This window comes from Bombyx mori, chromosome 22 (genome assembly GCF_030269925.1).
Source record: "Bombyx mori chromosome 22, ASM3026992v2".
NCBI classification, from domain to species: domain Eukaryota; kingdom Metazoa; phylum Arthropoda; class Insecta; order Lepidoptera; family Bombycidae; genus Bombyx; species Bombyx mori.
This window is the reverse complement of record NC_085128.1, coordinates 18,129,904-18,155,934: the sequence shown is the minus strand read 5'-3', so window position 1 is coordinate 18,155,934 and position 26,031 is coordinate 18,129,904. Positions and strand designations below refer to the sequence as shown.

At 37.2% G+C, this 26,031-nt stretch overlaps 2 protein-coding genes and 1 long non-coding RNA gene across 3 annotated transcripts; 1 reads left to right on the top strand and 2 right to left on the bottom strand.

Annotated features, from left to right (window-relative positions):
* Positions 1-1,227: 1,227 nt before the first annotated feature.
* LOC101740360 (THAP domain-containing protein 1) lies at positions 1,228-6,030 on the bottom strand. Its single transcript, XM_004924222.5, has 3 exons — positions 5,818-6,030; positions 4,219-4,399; positions 1,228-4,000 (listed from the first exon to the last, which is right to left on the bottom strand). Exons 1-3 carry the CDS (start codon positions 5,895-5,897, stop codon positions 3,731-3,733), a joined length of 531 nt encoding a protein of 176 aa, XP_004924279.1. The 5' UTR covers positions 5,898-6,030; the 3' UTR covers positions 1,228-3,730.
* A 4,291-nt stretch (positions 6,031-10,321) lies between these two features.
* Or-29 (olfactory receptor 29) lies at positions 10,322-15,548 on the top strand. Its single transcript, NM_001173423.1, is given in 5 exon segments — positions 10,322-11,097; positions 13,608-13,704; positions 13,978-14,082; positions 14,809-14,964; positions 15,504-15,548. Coding segments are annotated over 5 exon segments (1,179 nt in total).
* On the bottom strand, positions 15,473-21,867 carry LOC134201017 (uncharacterized). Its single transcript, XR_009976170.1, has 3 exons — positions 21,780-21,867; positions 18,301-18,425; positions 15,473-15,860 (listed from the first exon to the last, which is right to left on the bottom strand). It is a non-coding gene; the product is annotated as an uncharacterized LOC134201017 (long non-coding RNA).
* Positions 21,868-26,031: the final 4,164 nt, after the last annotated feature.

The following is a 26,031-nucleotide window of genomic DNA, read 5'->3' as shown; positions in this document are numbered from 1 at the left end:
GGGAACCAGCGTCTATACATCTACGAGCTACTGTGACAATTACTTACCAATCAGTAGACAATATTAGCTGATTCAAGCCTCGTTACTTGGAAAAATAAAAATTGGGACAGCCTCGATTTCAATAACCAAATTACGTTTTTTTTTCTATGAAATTGGGACTCGGGGATTGGGATTGGAAATACTTATTTAAATTTAGATACCTAAGTACCGTTGGTACTGTCAGCTGCAGAACTGCTACCTTACTTACCTAATAGTAACAATTATACCTTAAATAGTATAATTATATAATCGCTTGAATCTAAATTAACTAAATAAGGCTGAAAGTACGAAATGACCCAGCATAAATCCAGTTGTATTTTATCCAACTATAGTTTCAATCTAGTCATATTTAATTTTAATATCCTTATAAATGTTACACCTGTTAATCGAAAATAATATTATATATACACATACTAATAAGGTACTATGCCGGTAATGTGATTTTCATTAACTATCTATGCACTTTTGAGGTCGCCTGTACGTGGTACATTAAACAGCTGCTCTGCGTGCCTACCTCCTGGCTACCTGGCGTGGCTACCTGGTTAAGTGTATTATAATACAATGACTTCCGCCGTTTGAGTGCGTACACGAGGAGGTCAGAGGTCGGTAGCCCGGGGTGCCATTACTCGCTGCGTTGCGGACCGTACTCCAATAAACAAGTACCTGCAAGTCCACTCTAGCGCGCTGGCACCAGGAGGACGAGACGACGCGTCGGTGGCTGCCGACTGTGATGCGGTCCACATTTTTCGTCGTCGCTGTCATCGCCGAACATACTGTGGAAGAGCAACCCGGTCGGCGGTGTATCGCGTTCCGACCCGGCAGGCTGGTTCGGGCCCAGCGGGGTATCCCGGAACACCAGCGGCATCGTCCGGGCGGCCTGGTAGGGCCGCCGTACCGCGGAGACCGACGTCGTTGGTCGGGCGTTCTCGGGGTGGCGCCGCGTGTCTGGTTGTAGTGTTGACCGCGGGAACCCCCCTACTCTGACCGGGTTTTGACCCCGGGCGGAGATCGGACGTCGGGTGTGAGAGTGCAGGGGAGTCGTTTAGTGGGTGGGCCCTAAAATCCTTGGGCCCGCGGTCTGCTCTCAACACCTGCAGATCGTTGTGTCACATACCCCGCGCGCCCCCTAGGCGCGGGGACCTCGTAGGAGGTTCGGCCCCGGCCCGAAAAAAAAAAAAAAACAATATCTGCAAGTCGCAGTTGTTTTATTGAAAAGATATACACGGGTTTTCCTATACATGTTATTTTACAAATTAATGATCTATTGTACTATTTTAAATTTGCAGACGAGCTTACGGCCTACCTGATGGTGAGTGGTTACCGTCGCCCATGGACTTCAGCAATGGAAGGGAAGAGCCAAGCCACTGCCTACCGTTTAATACTCTCCACAAGCCTCGTTTGAAGAAGGACATGTTATTCCGCTCAAAAAACACCGTGGAGGGGAGCTCATTCCAAAGCCGGATGGACCGTGGCAAAAAAGATCTCTGGAAACGCACTGTGGATGAACGCAGTGTCTCCAGGTAGTATGGATGAACTCTACTCCGGTGGCGGGCGGTGCGATGGTAAAAACGAGATGATGATATCATCTCCAACAATTCCTCAGAGCGCTCCCCGTGGAACATACGGCAGAAAATACAGAGGGAACCGAAATCCCTGCGCAGACCCAGAGGTTCCAAACGACCCGTGAGAATGGGATTATCGACAATACGAACGGCCCCCTTCTGGAGTTCTGGAGTCAAATGGAAGTAGCTGGTATTTGGGAGCCCCGGAGCAGTACTCCACGTGAGGCCGGACTCGTGCTTTATAAGGCAAAAGTCTTTTTCTATACGTGAAGCACCGCTTCGCTCTGTTGAGGACTCCCAGAAATAAGAAATGAATAGTAAAGAAATGAATGCGGATTCCAGCAACTTATCCCTTGGAGATAGAGGCGCAGCACGCTCTGTGTGTTTAGTGCGAGTTTTTTAACGTTCTCGATAGCGTTAAAGTTAGCCCAATTTTGTATGCAGTTGGAACAGCGCCCCTAGCGGCAAACGTAGGCAGATGTTTCAACTCCATACAAATTGAGTTAACTTATTCGATACCGAGAACGTTAAAAAACTCGCACTAAGTACACTGTTGTCGCAAGTCTCACGCTTCAGTTGTGTTGTCTCGGTACAAGTTGTATTACGACGGTCAATAGGAGACGCGGTTTGCAAGTTTCAACAACAAACCGTGTTCTATATTGTTCTCAGAAATTGTCAAGAGTTGATTCCTCCACCCCCATGCCGTGGAACTCCTCGCGGCCGAAGCAGTTCATCCGTACTCTCTGGTAGCACTTCCCTCATACACATTTCAATGACGGACATCTTTTTTGACACACGCCATCCAGCTCTGAAATGAGCTCGCAATGTCTTGATTGCTCTGACATGTCCTTGTTCACATGTGGTTTAAAATTAGTCCCAAGAACATAGCAAGGCAAGAGCTCTTTTTTTATTTGATTTTTTATTGCTTAAATGGATGGACGAGCTCACAGCCCACCTGGTGTTAAGTGGTTACTGGAGCCCATAGACATCTAAAACGTAAATGCGCCACCCACCTTGAGATATAAGTTCTAAGGTCTCAGTATAACTACAACGGCTGCCCCATCCTTCAAGCCGAAACGCATTACTGCTTCACGGCAGAAATAGGTAGGGTGGTGGTACATACCCGTGCGGACTCACAAGAGGTCTTACCACCAGTAATTACGCAAATTATAATTTTGCGGGCTATGCCCCTGACATGTCCATGAACATTGTTGACCACTCACATTCAGATGTGCTGTGCGTTCCTCTATATTTTAAAACAATAAATAAAAACAGCCAAACTTAACAGGAATAAGGTATTGAAAAATTAAATATAACACTAAATAAATTAAAAAAAAAACGTGATAAACAAATAAATAAAAAACACCAAGTTTTTTGACATAAAAATATGTGAAATTTAATTATTGATAATATAATTATTAAAATAAATGTTCAATGTACAAAATTTTAAATCTTACAACTATTATATGCATAGCCTTTACATATTTTAAATTAATACTTATATTGTAAGTAAGCAATTTCCTGATATCTCTGTGTTGTATTGTGGGACAGATTGGTTCCGTCAAGTAATTTGAAGTAAGAAGAGGAACATGTCTCACTAGAGATTTACATGTTATAAGTGTAAGAATTTGTTCATTATATAAAATTATATATTAGGGGCCATCCATAAAGTACGTCACACGAATTTTAGGACTTTTGAACCCCTCCCCCCCTCCTTGTCACAGGTTGTCACATTTTTATAACCCCCCCCTCCTGATGTGACGTCACACATTTTTTAAATTTATATATGTATTTAAAAATAATCGAGAGAAAACAGCTATTTTCAGCGAGAATGCTAAATTATTAATAAATATAGATCAAGTTTGTAAATTTTTAAAATTTTTAATTCACATACAAACTTTGCGTTTTAGTATTTTAAATTTTAACATGTGACGTCACAAAAGTATTGACCCCCCCATGCCCCTTGTCACACGATGTCACACTTCGGTGATACCCTCCCTCCCCATTAACGTGTGACGTACTTTATGGATGGCCCCTTATATTATGAATGACAGCATTTAAGTTTGGCATTCCTGTGCACATATATAATATGCTGCTCAGATTAAATATTTACTTTCATAACATTAGCCTCAATGAGAAACTTCACAATTATATTGTTCCGCTAAGCTTGTACTGTCCTTTATTTTAATTAAATGTTTGACCATACATTTCATACACTCTAACTTTTTCTTTAACCTCCTCCTGCTCTGCCACACGAGGTTGAGTTTGTGTTTCCTGCTCTCGGCTATCATTTCTAATCTCCGAACTTTGTTTTTCAATTTGATGACTTCTTCTGTGTCTGATGGATCTATGTACACTGGTGGTAGTCTTGAAATTGTTGGCACTGGCTCTTGGCATGGCTAGAAATTGAGATAATTATGTTGTTGGTTTTATATTGATGAGTGAAATCATTTAGATCATCATAATTTCTGTATTATGAATGCTTTAAATTAAAAAAAGATATAAATTACATTCTATTATAACTAAATCATTCCAAGTTTGATCTATCGTTTTATTTTGCATACATTACTATTAGTTAAAAGTAATTTCATATTACTTGTGGAAGTTGTTGACTTACAGATATGTTAATGCAAGGCACGGCATTAACAGATAGTCTTCGTAGCCCACTGTCAGTTAGATAAAAGTCAGTGCAACCAAAATGTTCCGAGCATACTGCACTAAAAGGACTTGATCTCCATTCTTCCTCCCTGTTCATTGCCCTCTCCCACTGTCTCCGTCTCTCCTTATCACGAGGAAACCTAGACCAAATAATTTTTTTTTTTTTTTTTTTTTTATTGCTCTTGTAGGCAGACGAGCATACGGCCCACCTGATGGTGAGTGGTTACCGTCGCCCATGGACTTCAGCAATGCCAGGGGCAGAGCCAAGCCGCTGCCTACCGCTTAATACTCTCCACAAGCCTCGTTTGAAGAAGGACATGTCATAGCGCTCGGGAAACACCGTGGAGGGGAGCTCATTCCATAGCCGGATGGTACGTGGCAAAAAAGACCTCTGGAAACGCACTGTGGATGACCGCAGTGGCTCCAGGTAGTATGGATGAACTCTACTCCGGTGGCGGGCGGTGCGATGGTAAAAACGAGATGCCGGTATCATCTCGAACAATTCCTCAGAGCACTCCCCATGGAACATACGATACAGAATACAGAGGGAACCGAAGTCCCTCCGCAGACCCAGAGGCTCCAAACGATCCGTGAGAATGGGATTATCGACAATCCGAACGGCCCTCTTCTGTATGGAGTCAAATGGAAGAAGCTGGTATTTGGGAGCCCCGGCCCAGAGATGGGAGCAGTACTCCACGCGAGGCCGGACTTGTGCTTTATAAAGCAAAAGTCTTTGTCCAGGCGTGAAGTACCGCTTTGCTCTGTTGAGGACTCCCAGCATTTTGGACGCCAACTTGGCTTTGCCTTCCAAATGACTCCGAAACTGGACATCGCTCGAAATGTCGACCCCAAGTATCCCGATACTCTCGGAAGGTTGCAGGGATACTCCTTGGAATTGCGGCGCCATGACAAAGGGGTCCTTCTTCGCAGTGAACGCGCAAACTTGTGTCTTTATCGGGTTGAATTGAACCAAGTTCAATTCACCCCATTCGGAGACTCGCCCCAGAGAGTTCTCCACTTCAGACACAAGTTTTGATCGTCTCTCTTGCACCGCGCTCCGAGAGAGACTCTGATGGCCGATATATCGCGCATCCCCCGTGCTGTCATCCGCATAGCAATGCATGCCATCAATAGACAGCATGTAATGAAAAATATATATTGTACAAAAGCTCTATGCATTAAAATTAAAAAACAGAAAAGTTAAAGTTGCATATTGTGAGAGAGTATTTAAAATACACAGCACTGTTGCAATATATAAACCATAATAAGCAACTTGCATTAGACAACTTGAACTTTTTGTTTATAATCTTAAAAAATGAATTTCAAAAAAAGTTAAAAGAGCCTACATTTAAATAAATGCCCAGTGGCTCTTGGTAAATTTATGATTTTTGAAACAACCAGTAGCTTTTCGTTCATTTATTATTGCACTAATATAACTTAAATTATCTACTGTAAGCATTCATATTTTTTTCTCTCCCGCTACGTGTTAATTAGCATTATAATTAACAGATACAAGTAAATATTCGAGCGATAGAAAAGTAAACATGGGTATTTTCACCTGTGGAATGTAATTCCATCTTTATTTTTTGATGTTTTTACCGAAGTGTTTTTACAATTCGATACAGCACAGCAAACCATTTTATCTCGACATAAATAATTGTATTAGAAAATTATTAAATTACTAGCGAAAAACCTCTAAAGACAGTCTACTTAATAAACGCTTTATTTTTTGTTTATGTTTATTTCCTACTGTTTTTAATTTTTCACGACCAATGGCTACTCGACTTTTTAGCCTATCTCAACTTCCTCAATAATCTTAACAAAACATTGAGGTAGTTTTCCAATTAGAGCACAAGAGCGCATTATGCGGCATAATGCTCAACTAAGCTTCAGCATAATTCTAAAACTAAGTAATTGGAAAACTAAGTATTAGTAAAACTAAGTATTAGTTTTCTATCCAACTAATTATTAGTATCATCCACAGTGCGTTTCCAGAGATCGTTTTTGCCACGTTCCATCCGGCTTTGGAATGAGCTCCCCTCCACGGTGTTTTTTGAGCGGAATAACATGTCCTTCTTCAAACGAGGCTTGTGGAGAATATTAAACGGTAGGCAGTGACTTGGCTCTTCCCTTCCATTGCTGAAGTCCAACTAAGTATTAGTTTTCCAATTACAGAGCATAATGCGACTCAGTGACGCACAATGCCGAATTATGCTGAAGCTTAGTTGAGCATTATACCGCATAATGCGCTCTTGTGCTGTAATTGGAAAACTACCTGAGATCACTGCAATTATACATAAATATCTTCTTAATTAATAGAAAGATTTAACTGAGGTTACAATATTATGTTTTTTGGAAGACTCAGAGAAGTCATTTCTAGTTGTTCCGTTTGGTCTCCCCGCACTTAAGCTCCTTTTCAAATAGGTACTACACCATCAACAATCCACCAATATAAATTCTAAAATTCCGAAGTAACACTAACACAGTTCACGAATCCACTAAAAACTCTTAATTAGCGATGGACGACTTCGACTTTTATTTTTCAGTGACGCAATCGGGTTTTTATTAAGTACTTAATTGCTGCCGGCGTGAAATTAATACAATAAAATTATTATATTCTGGCACTGCTGACGTCCACGAGTACCGGTGACCACTCATCATCAGATAGGCTGTATGCTTATCTATCTACAAAATCATTTTATAAAGAAATATGAGTTGAGGTGAACTTGCGCGAATTAATACTCAATTAGGATGAAATTCAATGAAATCAAATAATGACCGAGTGTTATGGTGGAAATGCACTGAGATTTCTGTGGTCTTTGCGGAACAGCCCGCAAAAGCTCCAACAACTTTCGTTCTTTTTCCCAGACTTGTGCACTCTCTCACACATACTAAATAGTGAATACGTTACCCTTTACTACACAGTTAAAACTGTAGCAAGTCTTTCGTTGTTTTAAAATCTCAGTGCTGACATATCGTTCCACGTTTTTTTCACAAAGCATTTAAAGTCGTCGTGGCCTAATGTATAAAACGTCCGGTGCATTCGTGTTGAGCGATGCACCGGTGTTCGAATCTCAGGTGGGAACCAATTTTTCTAATGAAATACGTAATCAACAAATGTTCACGATTGACTTCCTCGGTGAAGGAATAACATTGTGTAATAAAAATGAAACTCGCAAAATTATAATTAGCGTAATTACTGGTGGTAGGACCTTTTTTTTTCTTTTTTTTTTTTATTGCTTAGATCGGTGGACGAGCTCACAGCCCACCTGGTGTTAAGTGGTTACTGGAGCCCATAGACATCTATAACGTAAATGCGCCACCCACCTCGAGATATAAGTTCTAAGGTCTCAGTATAGTTACAACGGCTACCCCACTTATTTTTTTAAGTTTTATCACTGGTGGTAGGACCTCTTGGAGTCCGCACGGGTAGGTACCACCACCCCGCCTATTTCCGCCGTGAAGCAGTAATGCGTTTCGGTTCGAAGGGTGGGGTAGCCGTTGTAACTATACTGAGACCTTAGAACTTATATTCTCAAGGTAGGTGGCGCATTTACGTTGTGGATGTTTATGTGCTCCAGTAACCAATTAACACCAGGTAGGCTGTGAGCTCGTCCACACATCTAAGCAATAAAGTCCGACTGACGCTGACGGGGCTTTTGTGTTTTTTGTGGGTTTCTGTGAGTTCGGTATTCCGGGCTGTTTGCGAAGAGGATAAGGAAATAATTTTAACATTGGTTTGGATAAGATTTTATTAGAAAGCGACACAATTAACTAAAATAAAACAAAATGAGTTGAGAAAAGTACAGACAAGCTAAGATTGACAATATTTTGCCGGTCGCCTTCGCGCACGCCGGGGTCGCATTTTCCCCAGCTCAGTGAGTTCTGTCTCAGCGGTGGGGAAAAACGGCGGCGGGGGCAGTATCGCACGTTCAGATATTTAATTTTGGTTCCGCTATATCACTCATTTAAATTTTGCATGGCTTAAATTAATAAATAGCCTTTTGAAAGCTTTGAGCTGTCTGTTATAGAAGACAATCTTTCGCCGAGAAAATGATTTTGCTTGATCAACAAACTGTCTTAATATCCCTGAGCAGTATTTCGCTAATGCTATCACCGAATCGGAATCCCAACCCAAGGAGAAAAATTCAGCGAGAAACTTAGTGGGTACTGTCTATGGGAGTATCATTTCGGTTATTCGGTAATGGGAATTTGTAGATATTAATATGTATTTATAGTAAAATTTATTTATTCTAAAAAAATATTATCAGCGAAATTCCCATGTTTGTTACATTGTGAGTAATTGAATTAATGAAGAGGCGGGTAAAATTTAGCGTTATGCCAAAGTAACTATCCCACGCGGATGAAGTCGCGAGCAAAAGCTAGTGAATATATAAACAAAAACAACTGTGATTTTTCATCAGATTAAAAGTTGAAAGTTATCAATAGTTTCAAATTGGCTACAACAGACGCAATAATAAGGTTCTAGTTATGCCGTTTAGCGTATATATTCTTTTTTTTATAGGCTTGTAACCGATTAGCATAAGGTTGAAGGTAGATTCGTCTACTTTTGCACTTCTAATAAAACTAATCGATGTACAATAAAATACAAAATTACTTTTAAAAACAAAGAATCCAGTGTATGTCTAACTGAACTAGAATTCAAACGATCAAACTTAAACTGAAATGGTAAATGATATAATGCCTGTCAAATTTAATTTCGCTTGCAACAAAAACCTCAACTCACCCGTAATTATATGGTATCGCACACCACTCTGTCGTGATGGCATAATTATTTAAAACGTAGGGCGAAAGTGGCGTGTATCTCCGCCCACATTTAACGGCGATAATAGAGACATCCAAATTGATAGTTTTCAATTCGTTGTAATGGGACACTGCTGAATAGACAATAGTGCTGAATTACAAATAACTTCGTTTGAGTAGTAAGTAGTGATGGGAATCTAGCCGAAATGTATCGACAATTTAGGTAATGTTTTTTTGATGTTGGAAAAAGTCACGATTATAAATATTGACTATTGGGCTATTAAGGCTTTGTGCCTTTTCAAATTTTATTTAATGTGTAATCCTGATACTTCTTTGACTTTCCTCCTCCTTGCGTCGTATTCCTCACTGCTGAGGGTCGTGACCACCCTTTTGTATCACCTTCGCACGCACGCTCTTTCTCCATCTATTCTTGTCTCTTGACTATAGACCAACAAAAAAAAATCGGAAATATTTAATATCACAACCACAGCTGATACGTCATTTAGACGGATGAGTAGTGGCACTGAGGCTGCAAAATAGCACGAGAGTGATGGGTAGTCAATGGGGAATTATTTTTTAGTGATGGAGAAAGCTGCGTCAATGTAGGGAGCTGTACTTTCTGATTAAAAGCCCGATTGAGATTGAGATTGAGAACACTTGAAATCCTCTATTCTATATCAGCTGTTTTTGTATTAATTGTGACAACGAATTGAATAGACGATGATCCTCTAAAGAAGATCATCTTGCTCAATAAATCACTAAAATAGCCCACAAATCATTGACATTGCGGTACAAAGAATTATAAAAATATTGAAACCTAAATTAGAGGAAGAGTTCCGAAGGCCACAGAGCTCAGTGAATAGATTTCTAGATAAAGAAGTGAATGGTAGAAAAAACAAATCCTGACTATTTCATATTGTCTAGAAATCAGTACTTTTGTACATTTAGTTCACTTTACTTGAACATCTAAATTTTAAAGTAGAGTAAGTATTTTACAAAAAATACTGTATACACCATTGACACCGGTTCATTTTATTTGGTTGAAATTTAGTTTATTGAATATTTAATGTAGCTACTACAGCTAGTAACGGTTCTGAAGAAAAAAAAACAATATGTCTTTATAATTATATTTAAAAATGTATGGAAACATTTCACAGTCTCTTCGAAATAGATGTTCACCCTCAAATATATGTACATTTTGATTTATTTAGCAGGGGTTGAGTAGCGACTCCGCTATAGTATAAATAGCTGTCGAATAAAATTTTAACATCATTCAGGTAGATTTTTAAGCTGGAAACATGTTCGATTTTCTCCAAAACTTGGAAGACTCAGAAAGACCTTTACTCGGTCCTAACTTTTGGCTCATAAATAAAACTGGTCTTCTCTTACCTAAAACTAATTTTGGAAAGTTGGCTTACATTTTGGTTCACGAGATCGTAACCTTTTTTGTTGTAACGCAATATGTTGAGTTGTACGTGATTAGATCGGATTTAGATTTGGTTTTGACAAACTTGAAGATATCGATGCTGAGCATCGTTTGCATAGTGAAGGTGAACACGTTTGTGTTCTGGCAAACGAGCTGGCGGGAAGTCCTGGAATACGTAAACGAAGCCGACAAATTCGAACGAAACCAGACAGACGAAACGAGGGGAAAGATAATTGAAACTTACACCAAGTACTGCCGACGTCTCACCTACTTCTATTGGAGTTTGGTATTCACTACTTTTCTAACCACAACTAATACTCCTCTAATGAGATATTGGTCGTCACCGATTTTTCGAGAACATCTACGTAATGGTACTGAAGATTTTCCTCATATATTCAGTTCTTGGATGCCTTTTGACAAGAATCATTCACCAGGCAGCTACTGTACGATTGTCTGGCATGTTCTTCTGTGTGCATACGGAGCTGCGATCATGGCGGCATATGATACATGCATCGTAGTAATCATGGTATTCTTTGGGGAAAAATTGAATCTGTTACGAGAACGCTGTAAGAAAATGCTCGCTAATGATTTGTATAATCATGCATTCGTCATTGGTCAGCTCCACGATATTCACGTTCAGCTTATAAAGTAAGTAATAACATTATGCGCAGTCTTAAAAGAATAATAGATTCTTAAAATAAAATTAACTACCACATACTTTTCATGATATCTGCCTTCATTGGAAGCTTAACGATCCGTTAGATACCTACCAACACTTATAAGTTTTTAGTCATTCATTTCTTTTATCGTTTTTTTTTTTAACTTTAGGCGGAAAAGTACTTTTTCAAGTAAAATAATCGGGACCGCAGCCACAGTCCAAATTTTAAATTTCGCAGATGATTAATCAAAGTTACAGTTTTATAATTGGTAGTTTTTAATCATGAGGCCAATACTGTGGTTGGTATCAACTCTTAATATAACGTTAGTTATTAAGCAATCTTCTGTCTCTCTCTCTTTACATATAGGTAAATATATATTTGACATTCGGTTCCAAGAAATTGTTGGATGAACTTGAATTACAGAAAACATTCGAGCCACAAAACGTATTAACAGCACCCAAACCCCGAAACAGTATAAAATATATTTCAATGGAATATTGTGTCTGACCAGGAATCGAACTCGGACTCATTCAGGGTCATTAGCCATTCTACCAACAAGAGGTTTATCTATGAAGTCGTTTACAATTAATCCGGGCCGTGTTATAATATCGTAGATATAATAACGATAGTCTACTCGAAGCGAATCTTGATAATTTAAGTATGAGGAGCACAAATCGGGACATACCTACGTTACGAATAGGATCTTTATCGTTTGTTGAAATGTGTTAACTCAAAATATTTAGCGTCCGTTTCATTTAATATTTCGAGGGGGAGGCAGACTAAATAATATATATTGCTAGGCAGAGGCGTATCAAAAATCCTCTTGAGAAATAAATAAATTAGAAATAGTTTTACTCTAAACTGATTATCAATATTAAATGAATTATTTTTATTTTATGAAAACACAATCTGGACCATCAACCAACACACACATGCTATGTTTGAATAGTCACGCGGCTGTTTTTCCGTGTGAAGCCAAATAAAACGGTCAATAGAACGGCGAACTGGTAAAACGAGGCAATGCAAGAAAAATAGCAATAGCATCCAACTTTTACTAAGAAATCAAATGGTTATATTCAATGAAACTTAATGAAGCTTAACTTAATGAACCTCATCTGAACATTGAACAGATATCGATATCATCATATTAAAATATTGTAAACAATTACGGAGATTATATTTTATTACAGTTTACTCCGATTATCGGGATGATCTATTTTAAGGTTAATCTTCATTACATTTTACTTATGACAAGGATAACGAACCAAATAGGGAGAAGCCTTCTTAAAAGAAATTGCAACTTCGTGAAATGTCACGTAATGTCGTAAAATCACATTGAAGTTGGTAGTTTAACGTCGTAGTTAGTAATACCAAATCGCCAAACAAATAAATCGCTTTACCCATTTAGAAATAGTTAAACACGATAAACATTATTAGATTCCAGGATCTAAGATTTACATAAATTAATAAGCTATCTTACTACTGCTCTTTTTACTGATGGTAGGACCTCTTGTGAGTACGCACGGGTAGGTACCACCACCCTGCCTATTTCTGCAGTGAAGCAGTAATGTGTTTCGGTTTGAAGGGTGGGGCAGCCGTTGTAACTATACTTGAGATTCTCAAGTTGGGTGGCGCATTTACGTTGTAGATGTCTATGAGCTCCAGTAACCACTTAACACCACCGTGGGCTGTGAGCTCGTCCTCCCATCTAAACAATAAAAAAAATATACTTACAGCTATTTAGGTATTAAACCATATAACATTTCTATTTTAAAATATCTAACTACGTAATTTAGTGCTTATATTTGTTTTTTAACATTTTCAAAATATAATACATTTCGCTCTTCCAGTCTTTGACTTGATTCAATCTCACTTAGTTAAATTAGAACAGCACAGTACATTTTTATCAGTTCTTCTACTAAAACTAAAGTGGCATAAAATAAAATGATTACATTGCAGCACAAATTATGTACCTAATATGGTAGATAATAATTTGGAATACTTAGCGATCTATTAATACAATAAAAATTAGGAACGTATTTTAAGTTAAGAGAAAAGCTGTGATTTGTATCTGAAATCTTTTATGGTGCTCTTTTAAAAATTACCTAAAACAACTCGAGCTACACAAGTGTTCGTAGCCTGGTGAATTATGTACAAATATGAACTGCATTTATACAATATTACAAGTTTAAATTATTACGTATTTCAAATTATTTATTAAATTACTACGTATCAATTTCAAAAATACGTACTATTGTTTATGGAAGGATTTAATAGAGATCCTTGAAGAAAATTTAGAGAGATTAGTTCTCAATCAATGAAAAATGTAGTAAAAATGAAAATTCAAAAACATTTAACGAATTATCGTGTCGATAAAATTAATGTTCTCAAGCACTAAACGTCCGCGTTCTGATGAAACAACTGCTCAAACGAATTTGAACTTTATAGGAACAAAATAATAATTAGCCGTTGAACATTTTGTTACTGTTTATGTTACAGACAGTCAAGGCTTTTCAATTCACTGCTCTCACCGGTAATGTTCTTGTACATATTAATGTGTTCTTTGATGCTCTGTGCCAGTGCGTATCAACTTACAGTAAGTGGGTTCTTGATTATTTGAATTATTTTTTACTTTCGCACGTCTCACCAATGCTGTTTTCACGTTGGAGCAGATAATCTTACATGAAAAATACTGGCTAGCAGTTATAGTGTGGTAGTGTGCCTAACATTTCCCTCGCATCCAATTGCCATCAATGAAACATCGCGATTTGCCAATCAGCTCCGTAAAAGAGCTGTGAATGACTCAATGGTAAAATGAAACGACTCGATAACTGTCACGCTGATAATAAATTAATTTATAATTTTATAGTCAGCAACGAGTACAGCTCAGAAGTTATTGATGGCAGAATATTTGATATTCGGCATCGCTCAACTGTTCGTATTCTGCTGGCACAGTAATGACGTTTTATTCAAGGTAAGGAACTATTCTTCTATAGCCCGGCCACTGAAAAGCATGCGTCTGTAATCGAATGTGAACTGTGTTACTTAGGTACATAGACCTATATAATAGTTACCTACTTAGAAGTTTATTTGACGCACTCATAGACCTAAACTTCAGTGGACGCACTAAATAAATCAATTTATTTAGGCAAAGGCACGCTATCATTCTTTTCAAATTAAATCGTTCGCATCATTGCGGCGGTCTTAAATCAACGAACTAATTTATTTTTAAATCACAACAGTAGCCGCAAAACCTTGTATGGTATCTTGTTTGTTCCATTAAGAAATATTGTGATTGTTGTAGTAGTAGTATTCTTGCCAAATTTCATTACTAACTCTCGCCTTATACCAGTAGTAAGAGTATTGTCTGTTGTTTTTGTACGACATTGTGACTGACGCCACCACCATCAGCTACATATTCTGGCTATCAAAGAGGTTCGTATGATTAGACCAAACCTTATTCACCAAATGTCTCACTAACTGTAATTTCATTTTATATAATAATATATTATATTTCATCCCATAACATCTCATCTCATCTGACTACATTTAATTTCATCCCAGTTGATTAATGTCTCAAAATAATCCTCTTCATTTCAAAAATAAGAATGTAAATTAAAATAAGACATGACCTAAAAGTCATCATTACCAGGTTATAAAATCCCTTAAAAAAAAGGAGTATTATGTTGTAATTATTCAGAATGCGAATGTGTCTCTCGGCCCGTACGAAAGCAACTGGTGGTCGAGAAGCCCGCGCGTCAGAGCGGACGTGCTGCTCTTGTGCGGACAACTTCGCGTCAGACATGTCTTCACGGCGGGACCTTTCGCGGACCTGACACTTTCAACTTTCATCAAGGTACTTATAGCGTGTTTGGTGCCATTAGCAACTCGCAAAAGCGGGTTTGAGTAAGGTACCACGCCAAAACATTTAGTACTAAGTACTTAGTACTTATAATCACTAATATTTACTAATCCGGTGCCTTTTATACTCTCCTGATGAATCACTAGACCTTACGTCTAGAGAATTTTTGTGCGGTTGCCGCTGAGCAGAATAGCACCACTTACATTATTTATATATAATAATATGATGCGATATATTTAAGGGAACGGCCTGGCAGGCAGTATACTAAATTGACAGCACACCGTACAGTGCTCGCAGTGCAAGCCGAAAATGTGGTAGTTTACGGCGCTGTTTTTAAAATCTTGCCACTTGCTAGTTGCTACTATCGCGCCATTTTAATTGGCATCCTTTGAGCAGACACTTTTTAATATACTGAAATGGGGCTCCTTACATTTTATCTCCATATTTAAAACTAACAACATTTATGAATATGGGTAATATATTGAAATAATAGAGACGTAGGTAAAATTGTTAATAAAACTATTTTATTTCAGATCTTGAAGGGAGCCTACAGCTATTACACTTTATTAAGAAAATAAACGTCTACTTAACTATAGTGACAGAGCACTCAAAATCAAGAAACATTTAAATTTTAATAGATTTGTACAATTGACATAAGTACCTAGTCTGTACCAAATGTTTAAATTTAATTAATATATTATACTATTAGCACAATATGTTTAGTTTCTTTCATACATACCTACCCATGCAACATTAACTATTGTTAACAATATTAAAATAATTGCAAGCCCTTTTCACGGACATAATGATAGGCAGCGGCTTGGCTCGGTCCCTGGCATTGGTGACATCCATGAGAGACTTATCATTAGGAGGGTCTTATGCTCGTCTGCCTACAAAGACAATAAAAAAAACATGATGAGCATGTATTTAATATTATGTTATCGTCCCTTAGTTCAATTATAGATAAATATGGTATGCTTTATGTTTATTAAATCATCATGCCTATTTCTAGTTCTTTGGAAGGCCAGGCAGGATAGCTATTCTGTTCTAATTGAGATTTTCATTCGTGTACAATTCAAGTAATTTGGACGTCTTGCAGTTAGTAAAAATATTACGTCACATAGATAGAAAGAGGTCAAGCTAATAAAGCTTAATAAAGTTCAGAAAACAATTCGTCACATGTGAATCGAATTCGAAAGTTGTAGCACCTAAACTTATCCCTGTCTATTAATTTGTAAATAAGCAAGAACTTATTTAGGTGTCTAATTAATGAAAAAACTCTTCAGAATAGACTTTATAAGTCTATTAAATTAGTTTTGGTGTTAATCTAGTTATTTGGTTGGTAAAAGCTTATTAACTCTTCTTAGGTTTTTTCTGGTAACCTGATTCGAACAATCAAATCGTGTGAGTATAATGACGCGAGGAATGTAGATCTTTCCGATAACCTTTAATAATTAGAATCGGTACATTAGTATCTGAAGACAGCGTCAGAACGTTTCTTCAAAAAAGCGGCATGACACAATTAGTAGGTAACGAACAGTTTATTCCTCACACAGATCATAGGATGAAACTTGCTGTGATTAAATGCACTGCGATTGCAGACTGATTTTATGAGAGGTTTGTCATATTATGTAATAATATATAAAATAAACCTACTTCCAAATTTTTTGTGAAAATAAAAGATAGACGTATGATATGATGTCTTAGCCTGTCCCAAATTAGAAAACTAACATAACATTACTGTCAAAATTGTCAAACTTGTGCTGAACTTTCTCTTTCACGAATAAATACGATTCTTTTGATAATTTTCTTTACACTTCGAAGTTTGAATTAAAACATTTATATTTGTATACGTTTAAAGCAAATAAACAGTTTTCTATAAACCATCGAGTGATCGAGTGCAGTAAAAACTTGGTACATTTCAATCAAACCCGGGTAGAGTTCAATAAACTCTGATGTCGGGCAGACTGTAGAAATGTCAGCGATTGGTTTTCTGTTTATAATACCGTAAATAACTGTGCGTACCAGTCGCTGTGGGTGTTGCTATGGATAGTCAGAGTCCACCGGAAAGGACATCGCCGGTACAGTATGTCAGGAACTCGAGGGCTTTTAGACAGTTCAAAAACCCTCCTCAACCTCACATGTGTATACAAGACTCGGTAAAAGATTCTGCTGAAAAACTGTTTATCAATGTGCTGGGATGGCAGAAGATCGCCAATCCAAAGCAATATTCGGATCCTATACCACTGTATGGGGGTATGCAGGTACATATTTTATTAAATTTAAGAAACATCTTATTTATTTTCCAATGAGCGATATGATACCGAAAAATCATTTTATTTTAAATGATTCTTTAGAATTTACAACTAAGAAATGTTATCACAAAAGCATTAGGAAGGCTTATTAATGTAATTTAACTAGTAGGTTATACATCTCACTCCTTTGTTAAAAAATAGTTAAAATTTTATTAGAAATAAAGTTAATTGTAAAATTGCTGATATGGGGTAAGGGATAAACATACCATAAACTTTTTTGTAAAAATATTTCTGTTCATACTTACTGCTGTTATTAGATTTACTGTGTAGATAGAATAGACAGAAGTTAAACAGAGTTTGAAAAAGGTTTTGAAAATTACCTGCATCTGTAGTATCAAAACTATTATTGAGATTCTAATAAGTTATTATAAAGTTATTATACAAACATATATGGAAAACAACATTTACCTTCTAAGTTAAACACTGATAATATTAAAATCATGAGTAACAAGTACTGCCATCTTATCTTCATAACTTATATACATAGTAATCTACATTAAAACAAACAGTCAAGATTATGTAAGTGATAATATTAAAGAAGCCATTTTAATGTCTAAAAGCATTTATTGTAAATCTTAAATTGTAGGTGCCACAAAACTTTGCCATGAACAACAACAAGCCCCCGTTGCTTGTTTTTGCTGTAATGGTGAACCCTGATATTTTGAAGGCAAATGGAAAGAATGCAGCAAGTCCAAGTGTAAGTCTCACAATATGAACAAATAAAGATCCATTAAAAATACTACTATACTCAAAGAGATGGAGATAGAATTTATAGTAGCCTGTACTCTTTATCTCAATCAAGATGATAATAAAAGTACCTGAATCTAGTGAAATGTAAACTTAAAAAGCTAAATTATGACCTTTAATGAGACCCTTTTATGGTTTAAACACCTAATTTTTTTATTTATGACACAGTTTATAAGGTTTAAAATATGTTTTACTGTAGAAGTGAACTAAGAAAAGATTAAGAAACAGAAAAGCTATTAAAATGTTGAACATACATTAGACAACTTACCATACTATAAGAGGTTTTATACGACAAAGGGAAGATCTTCCACTGAGCAGGTCATATTGAGTGGTAGACTGAGTTTGAATGTTATTGTTCAGAACTTGTATATGTGTAAGCTTATCTTGAAAATGCTGTAAGCAAAATTCAGGCATCTGTTAAATATCTTGTGTTCTGTGATAACTACCGTCACACCCTGTCTAGTAAGTTGATGGTACCATGTGGATGATGAAACTGTTTAGTATATTAAAATCACATTCAAAACAACCGTATTATAAAACCGTATTTGGTGTTTCCAGGACAGAGAAGCACTAGTTAGTCTTCTTTGCGATTTTGTAGAAGCAATGAATCCTGGGCTTCTCTTAGCTCGCAACCCAATTATATTAAAAGATCGAGACCTTGCTGGAGAACTGAAAGATGTGTGGATTGCCGTACAAAACAAAAGGGAGAGAGAGAAAGGGGTAAATCAGGATGTTATGTACAAAGTATGTTCTACTCTTCTATTTTGTTTCTTTACTTTGAAAATGTGTTTTTAATTTTTGTTTAGGTTCTTAGAATATTTCTTTTCAATGTTCATAAAATCGTGATAATAATCCATGAACCTAAAATTCATCCAACATAAATTGTGTATTTACAGGTATATGATATTGACGGAATTGGCGTTGAAGATATTGACGATGACAAACTACGAAATCACCTTCAAGACAATGGCTCGCCCAGCAAAGGAATGAACGACAAGAAAAATCCAGTGAAATCTTCTAAACAGATTCTCTTAAATGCCGGTCAAAAATCTGAATTTGACTCTGGCATGAACAACTATCAACTTAACCAAAATGTTAGGGATAATCGAAGTGGAAGCAGTGCAGATACTACGTACTGCACTCCGGTCTGTGGTCAAATAGTTTCCAGTAGGGAAAACCACAACCAAATCAATGAGATACAACAAAAGTTTTCCACAAATGAAATCAAACCCTCCAGCTCATTTCGGAAAGACTGGAATCCTGTACATGGCAAAACAACAGAAGGTTGGGATGAGTTTTCTAAACGTAATGTATCTTTAAAAGAAGACAAAAAGAAAAGTAAAACAGAAAAGAAAAACAGCAAACCTCATTATAATTTCTTTCCATTCTTTGACAATAAATCAAGTGAATCAGCTGTCGCGGATGGCCTGGACGTTGGTAGACAGTTAAATGAAGACACTAGTAAAGTTATTTTAGACCCAATGCAGAAATTAGTTCTGCATTCGACTGATAATCGAATATGTGATAATACGGCAAACGCCCTCAGTTCTATTAGCTCATAAATGTAGCTTTGTACAAATTGACATTGGTAAGTTGTTTGAATGTTATTGATATCATATGAGGTATTGTGGTGCGAGGTGAAATTTTTATTTCAAAATGTTTTACACATTCATTACTTAAATCAAATGTATACACTTTTAACCATACTTTGGAAATTTTTAACTTCTAATTAATAATCATGGTTGTCACACTCGGTGACCTCTAGACAACAGTTGAAGTTAGCTATATAGAATATAACAGGTTCATGGTTAAGATAAGTCAGAGTTGTCGTGGTGGCAGTGGTGGGTGACGATGACCACCGGCTCGCCACCGAGACCGCCTACCGATTTCTGCCAAGAAAATTCTCATTCGTAATTAGATTATTGAGTATTTTCGATTTAGATTCTATGCGAGATCAAATAATACGTTATGGGTCCATAATCCATATGTCGCGCCACTTTCATCAGACACGGTCTACTAATTTGATTTTTGTGATTTAAACTAGTCGTTTTATTAATTACCGTTGACACGAACAACATTTGCTCTTGAAACCAGAGTTTTTAGATAAATTTAATATGAAATATATGTAGCTCTCAGCTAAATTATACTAAGGGCCTGGGCACACCACTTTTTTTAAACGCGCCGTCGATGCGCGATCGTAGCGATACAGACGCGATACGCACGCAAGTCAGACGCAGCCTGTAGGTAGACCTTTGCACACCTGTATAAATTCAAATACGCGTTTGTATCGATTCAAACGCGCATTAGCATCACGTTTGTATCGATACAAACGACAAGAAACCATTCCGTGGGATAAAAAGGCGCCGTCGACGCGCGTTTGTAGCGGTACAGATGCGATGCTAACGCGCGTTTGTATCGATACACATGCGCGTTAGCATCGCGTTTGAATCGATACAGACGACAACAAACCGCTCTGTAAAAGCGCGCTTAAAAAACGTGGTGTGCACAGGCCCTAACTAAAATCAAATTATACAAATTTTAAATGTTTACAGCTCTGACAACCAAAACAAATTGTCATGAGTTTTCCTTGCTTAAATTAAACAACACTTCGTTTCAATTTAACTTAAATAGGGATGTAGACTTTTTACTATAATATTTTTTATTAAAACGTTCTAAAACAAAATGACGAGTCGTCAGTCGCCGCCTTTATCGTGCGAGTGAGATGGCGAGTCGCCTCTTTTATTTCAACGTTACATGATCAGATGTGTAATAAGAACCTTTGGCCAATAAAAATAAATAGGTACTGTTTATCATTCAACATATAAATGGCCAAAATACTATACTTTAATACTTTTGGCCAAAAATATAAATGCTATTTGCACATTATAAAGATGTGTTCATAAGCACAAATTTAAATGGGAATCTCGCAAAATTAGATTAAATTGCTTACAATAATTTTATGTTTCTTGAGTTAATTAAGTTCTCGAATTCCTTAAAATAATCGAATATTAGAATTTTTCCTTTTCTAAAATTATAATTTACAATATTGTAGGCTCATTAATATTATATAACAAATGAGCAGAAAACTTTCAATTCGGTTTCAAAAACAATAACGGATCGTATTGCACAACTTGCTGAGAACAAAATTGAATTGAGTTATGAGTTGGATCCTCCAGTCTACTGTCGCTTCCTCAGCCTGTATGCCGAAGACAGCAGACAAACTACTTCTTGATAAATAGAGAATAGGCTTTTTTGCAACGAGTTTGGGACATATAGGCTTCTATAAATGTTCCGTAATATAATCGAACAGAAACCGGTCCCATTACTACGCGACATGCTCCCCTGAGCAGGGTCTCTCTAGTGCTGGGAAGACCTGTCGACTGGACGCGTCGAGGGGATGTGTCCTAGTAGATTTGACAACTCTGAGATATAAGAATGTTTTTACTACATAAAATAAAACGAACTACGTACAAGCCAAACTAACTGTTCAATACCTGCGAAGCTCCCGGACGGACCATTGTCAAAAGCCATTGCTCAATCAGCAAGTCACATTCACGTTATGATTCTCAAAGACGTTAAAAGACCTAAAATTTGCGTTATGTGATCTTTTTTTTATTTTTATTCGTTATTAGAGCCATAATTATGTGATCATTCAAATAAGAAACAAAATATATAAACTTGACAGGAATTAATAAGATAAATAACACGAGTTGAAATTGAAAAACATCCTCATTGGCCGGTATATACCTCTATTAGATTCAGGGATGGGATGCTTGGCGAAGCTGGGGCTGGGGAGGCCAGCAGTGGAGGTCTGTAAGCTGAAATATAGAATAATACGTAAATTTGCAATTTATTTTGGAAAATTGACCACCGTTATTCTAGTACTAAATTGTTAGTCCTCCTCCTTGCGTCGTATTCCTCACTGCTGCGGGTCGTGACTACTGTTTTGTATCACCGTCGCAAGTACGATCTTTCGCCATCTATTCTGGTCTCTGTCGGTGCGGTGGAGGGCGTTGTGAAATGTGGAATCAAGAGCGGTGCGGATCTGGTTGGACCAGCGTATTGGGCTGCGCCCCCGAGGTCTTTTTCCTCACAACTGTCGGTACTTTAATTAAATTTAATATCACCATATACCCACAGAGTATTATCATCTACATATAACTGATAAGTTGCCATTCAAATTATCTCATTAAGAACAACAAATTAAATACAAAATCAAAAATGCTCTTATTCAGGTCCTGGAGCAAAGACAAAATATAAAATTGGCATAAGTAATTTATGTATTCTTGTTATAATATAATAATTACCCAACCAGTGCCAGTGTTCTTTATAATAATTTGAACTAGCCACATAGTATATTAAAATTTAATAAAAATTCATAGCTGACATCCACTGCCGATTTTATTTGAGTGATGATGCTGATGATGTGGGCTTGCTGAGCCTTCGGCGTCACAGAGGTACTACACCTCAAAGAAACTAAATATGAACCAATCGTTTCACGTCATCAGAACCAAACGGGTTAGGTTAAAAACTAACGGATTAAAAAAATATTCAATCATTTTTAACCAAAAACTAAGACCTCCCCTTTGCGATCACAATAGGTCTTCAATTCGAATATTAAATTTTAAATAAACTGTAATAAAATAAATTGTAAGGTTTTACATGTTTATATATATTGTTAAATAAATAAACAACTGTTAGGAATTTGTATTTTTTTACGCAACTTCGATTACAGTAATACGTTAAGGACACAAAGTATGACGGCGGTAGTGACGCACTCCCGGCCGCAGCCGCGGGGCGCGTGACAGTGTCACTGTCACGTTGTAGCACTATTGACATCCCGGAGTGAGGGACAACAATATATATAGCTACATAATTTGCCTTAAAAGATTATATAAATAGTACATAATTTTGTAATAGTGGCAGATTTTTTTAACGAATGTATCTTAACATTTAGTACTGATGTATTGTAGATTTTTATAAAAGTCATGTAGTTAGCGTAAATCGTTAGTTGGTCTAGTAATCATTCTGCGGGATCCGAGGTCCGAGTCCCGATCAGAGTTAAATTTCTTTATTAAATGTATTTGTGAATCGTGATCAGTGTGCTTATTACGAGTTTTTTAACATCTAGATCGCGTAAAAGTTAACTCAAACTTGTATGCAGTTGGAACAGCGCCCCTAGCGGCAAACGTAGTGGCGTTGTTCCAACTGCATACAAATTTGAGGTAACTAGAAGTTAAAAACTCGCACTAAGCACACTGCGCTTAGGTACTTGTTGATATCCCGTAGGTGTGTTTCCAGCACCCGTAACAAGAGATAACAGAGATGCTTTTTTTGCAATGAACGCTTTTTTACATTGTTTTTTAATAATATGTAATTCAGTCTTTAATTTTTGTAAAGGCGTTATCTATAGGTGAACATATTTTAAAATATTACTGCTTACATTTTTAAATATCAAATTATTTATATTATATATGAATGCTATTTATATCAGAATTGATTTCATACATAGCTTTTGTAAGATTTCACCGTCATCTTTAAACCTAACTTCATCAAAAAACCTTTCAATAAAATTACCATTATTTAAACCCATTAAATAACCCATTATTTACTGATAATTATTTGGACTTTACGGAGGAACTTATGTGATTATTATATTTTCCATATATGTATTCCATTTTCGGAGACCTGTACTCTTCCATAAATATTAAATACCAAATATGACGTCATTACACATTTCAGCCCTTAAAAACTAGCGTAGTAAATTCACAAAATTAAACACCATTCAAACGAAACACAAACGAACACAAACTTAAAGTACACCCACAACTACCCAAGTATTCTATTTAACCAATGTTACTAGTGGGTTACATTAATTTGCATATATTATAGAATATTGTGCATCATGGTGTAACAGCACTTTAAATTTAAAATCACTCAATCAGTACTAACCGTTGTCAAATATAAAAAAATTAAATAGTCATTGTATTAATAGCTGCATGTTATACAAAATTTCAGGAAATAGTTAAATGTGTGATACAACATACAACACTCTAATTACGAACTGAATGCCACTAGTAACACTGGATAATTGCTACCTAATAATGTTATTATTAGAACCAAGTATTTTTGCATTTATTGGAAAGTTTTACAATTTTTTCGAAGTGCTGCATTAGATTTTTAATGTCGTAATTTAATTAATTAAAACTTAGCTAGACTTGCATGTATTCATTGTTTTGAATAATGATTTGTGGTTTTTCTATGTAATCGATATAATTAATAAACGAGTTAATGTTCCTTTTTATAATTTTTAAACAATATTATTTTATAATTTGATAGTTAAGTTTTTAAATATTTTCTTTAGATTGTATGATTTTTTTAATTCGGCAAAGCATTTGACATTTAAAAACGTTATGTTTGCAATTAATGATGGACTAGTCTCTGATGAATATTACAGCACAGTAATATGAGGGTACTCAAAGATTTTTAATGTTTTTTAAATTTAATTCTATCTAAATCAGCTTTACTCAAGAAATTTTAAATAAGAATTAAAAAACACTATTTTACATTTTGATGTAATCATATTATTTATAATTTTGTATCGAATAGTAGTATGCAACACAGCAAATATAAGTGTAAGGTGCAGAGCGTCAGATGCGCTATGCTTACCCTGGACAGGTGAATGTTCTGACGGGCTCTTAGCAGCGGCGCCCAGAGTAAACTGAACTCAACCTATAACAACTGAAGCTTTTAAAATAGCAGCTATAAAGTAACCTTACTGTGTTGTGTACTTAATTATTAAAATCGATGTAATTATTTTTAAAAGTAAATAACAGATCTCTCGTTTACAGTATTTAAAATTAAACGTTGTTTACAAGACTGGAATTTGTAGTTTTATTTCTGTTTATTTAAAAGACAATAACTTGCGAAATTGTTCCGTGATGAACATATTACGATGTAACATATTACGATGTTCTGTGACGGTTTAATCTGCGTTTTTTATTATCATTACATTATTCGCGATATTTCGAATACTTTAAAGTTTTCGTGGTCACTAACTGTAGGTGTATAGTATGTTTTGGCTATTTGTTAAAGTAAACTGTACTGGTTTTAGTTGTGTCAACGTCCCGCGATACTATACGAGGATGTTATCCACGGACTGAACCTCGGCACGCGTCTCGAGACGTGGGGTCGAAAAAGCTTTATATGGCACAACGACGGCAGTAGTGCCGAGCACAACGCGCGTTACTGTTTCCGACGGGACGCAACATCGGTCCGTTCGGACTTTGGACTCACAACACACCTTGCCTCTAGTGAAGTGAGTACCGATTGGCGATGGCAGTACGCTCATCGAGCCAGTCGACACCGAAATCGAACGTAGAGCTTCTCTGACCCCTCGGTCGCGTTCCTTCATTCCCCTATTGAAGTTAAAGAAGCAATTGAAACTTAAACCGACGAAAGGCACCCTTTTTTTTTTATCGGGCTGGGTGCCGAACCTCCTACGAGGTCCCCGCGCCTAGGGGGCGCGCGAGGTATGTGAGACTCAACGATCTGCAGGTGTTGAGAGCAGATTTAGGGCCCACCCACTAAACGACTCCCCAGCACTCTTACACCCGACGTCCGATCTCCGTCCGGGGTCAGAACCCGGTCAGAGTAGGGGGGTTCCCGCGGTCAACACTACAACCAGACACGCCGCGCCACCCCGAGGACGCCCGACCGACGGGTCGTCGAGGCGATAGTCGACGACCGACGACGTCGGTCTCCGCGGTACGGCGGCCCTGCCAGGCTGCCCAGGCGATGCCGCTGGTGTTCCGGGATACCCCGCTGGGCCAGAACCAGCCTGCCGGGTCGGAACGCGATACACCGCCGACCAGGTTGCTCTTTCACAGTATGTTCGGCGACGACAGCGACGACGAAAATGCGGACCGCATCGCAGTCCGCAGCCACCATCGCGTCGTCCCGTCCTCCTGGTGCCAGCGCGCTAAAGTGACGGTAGCGT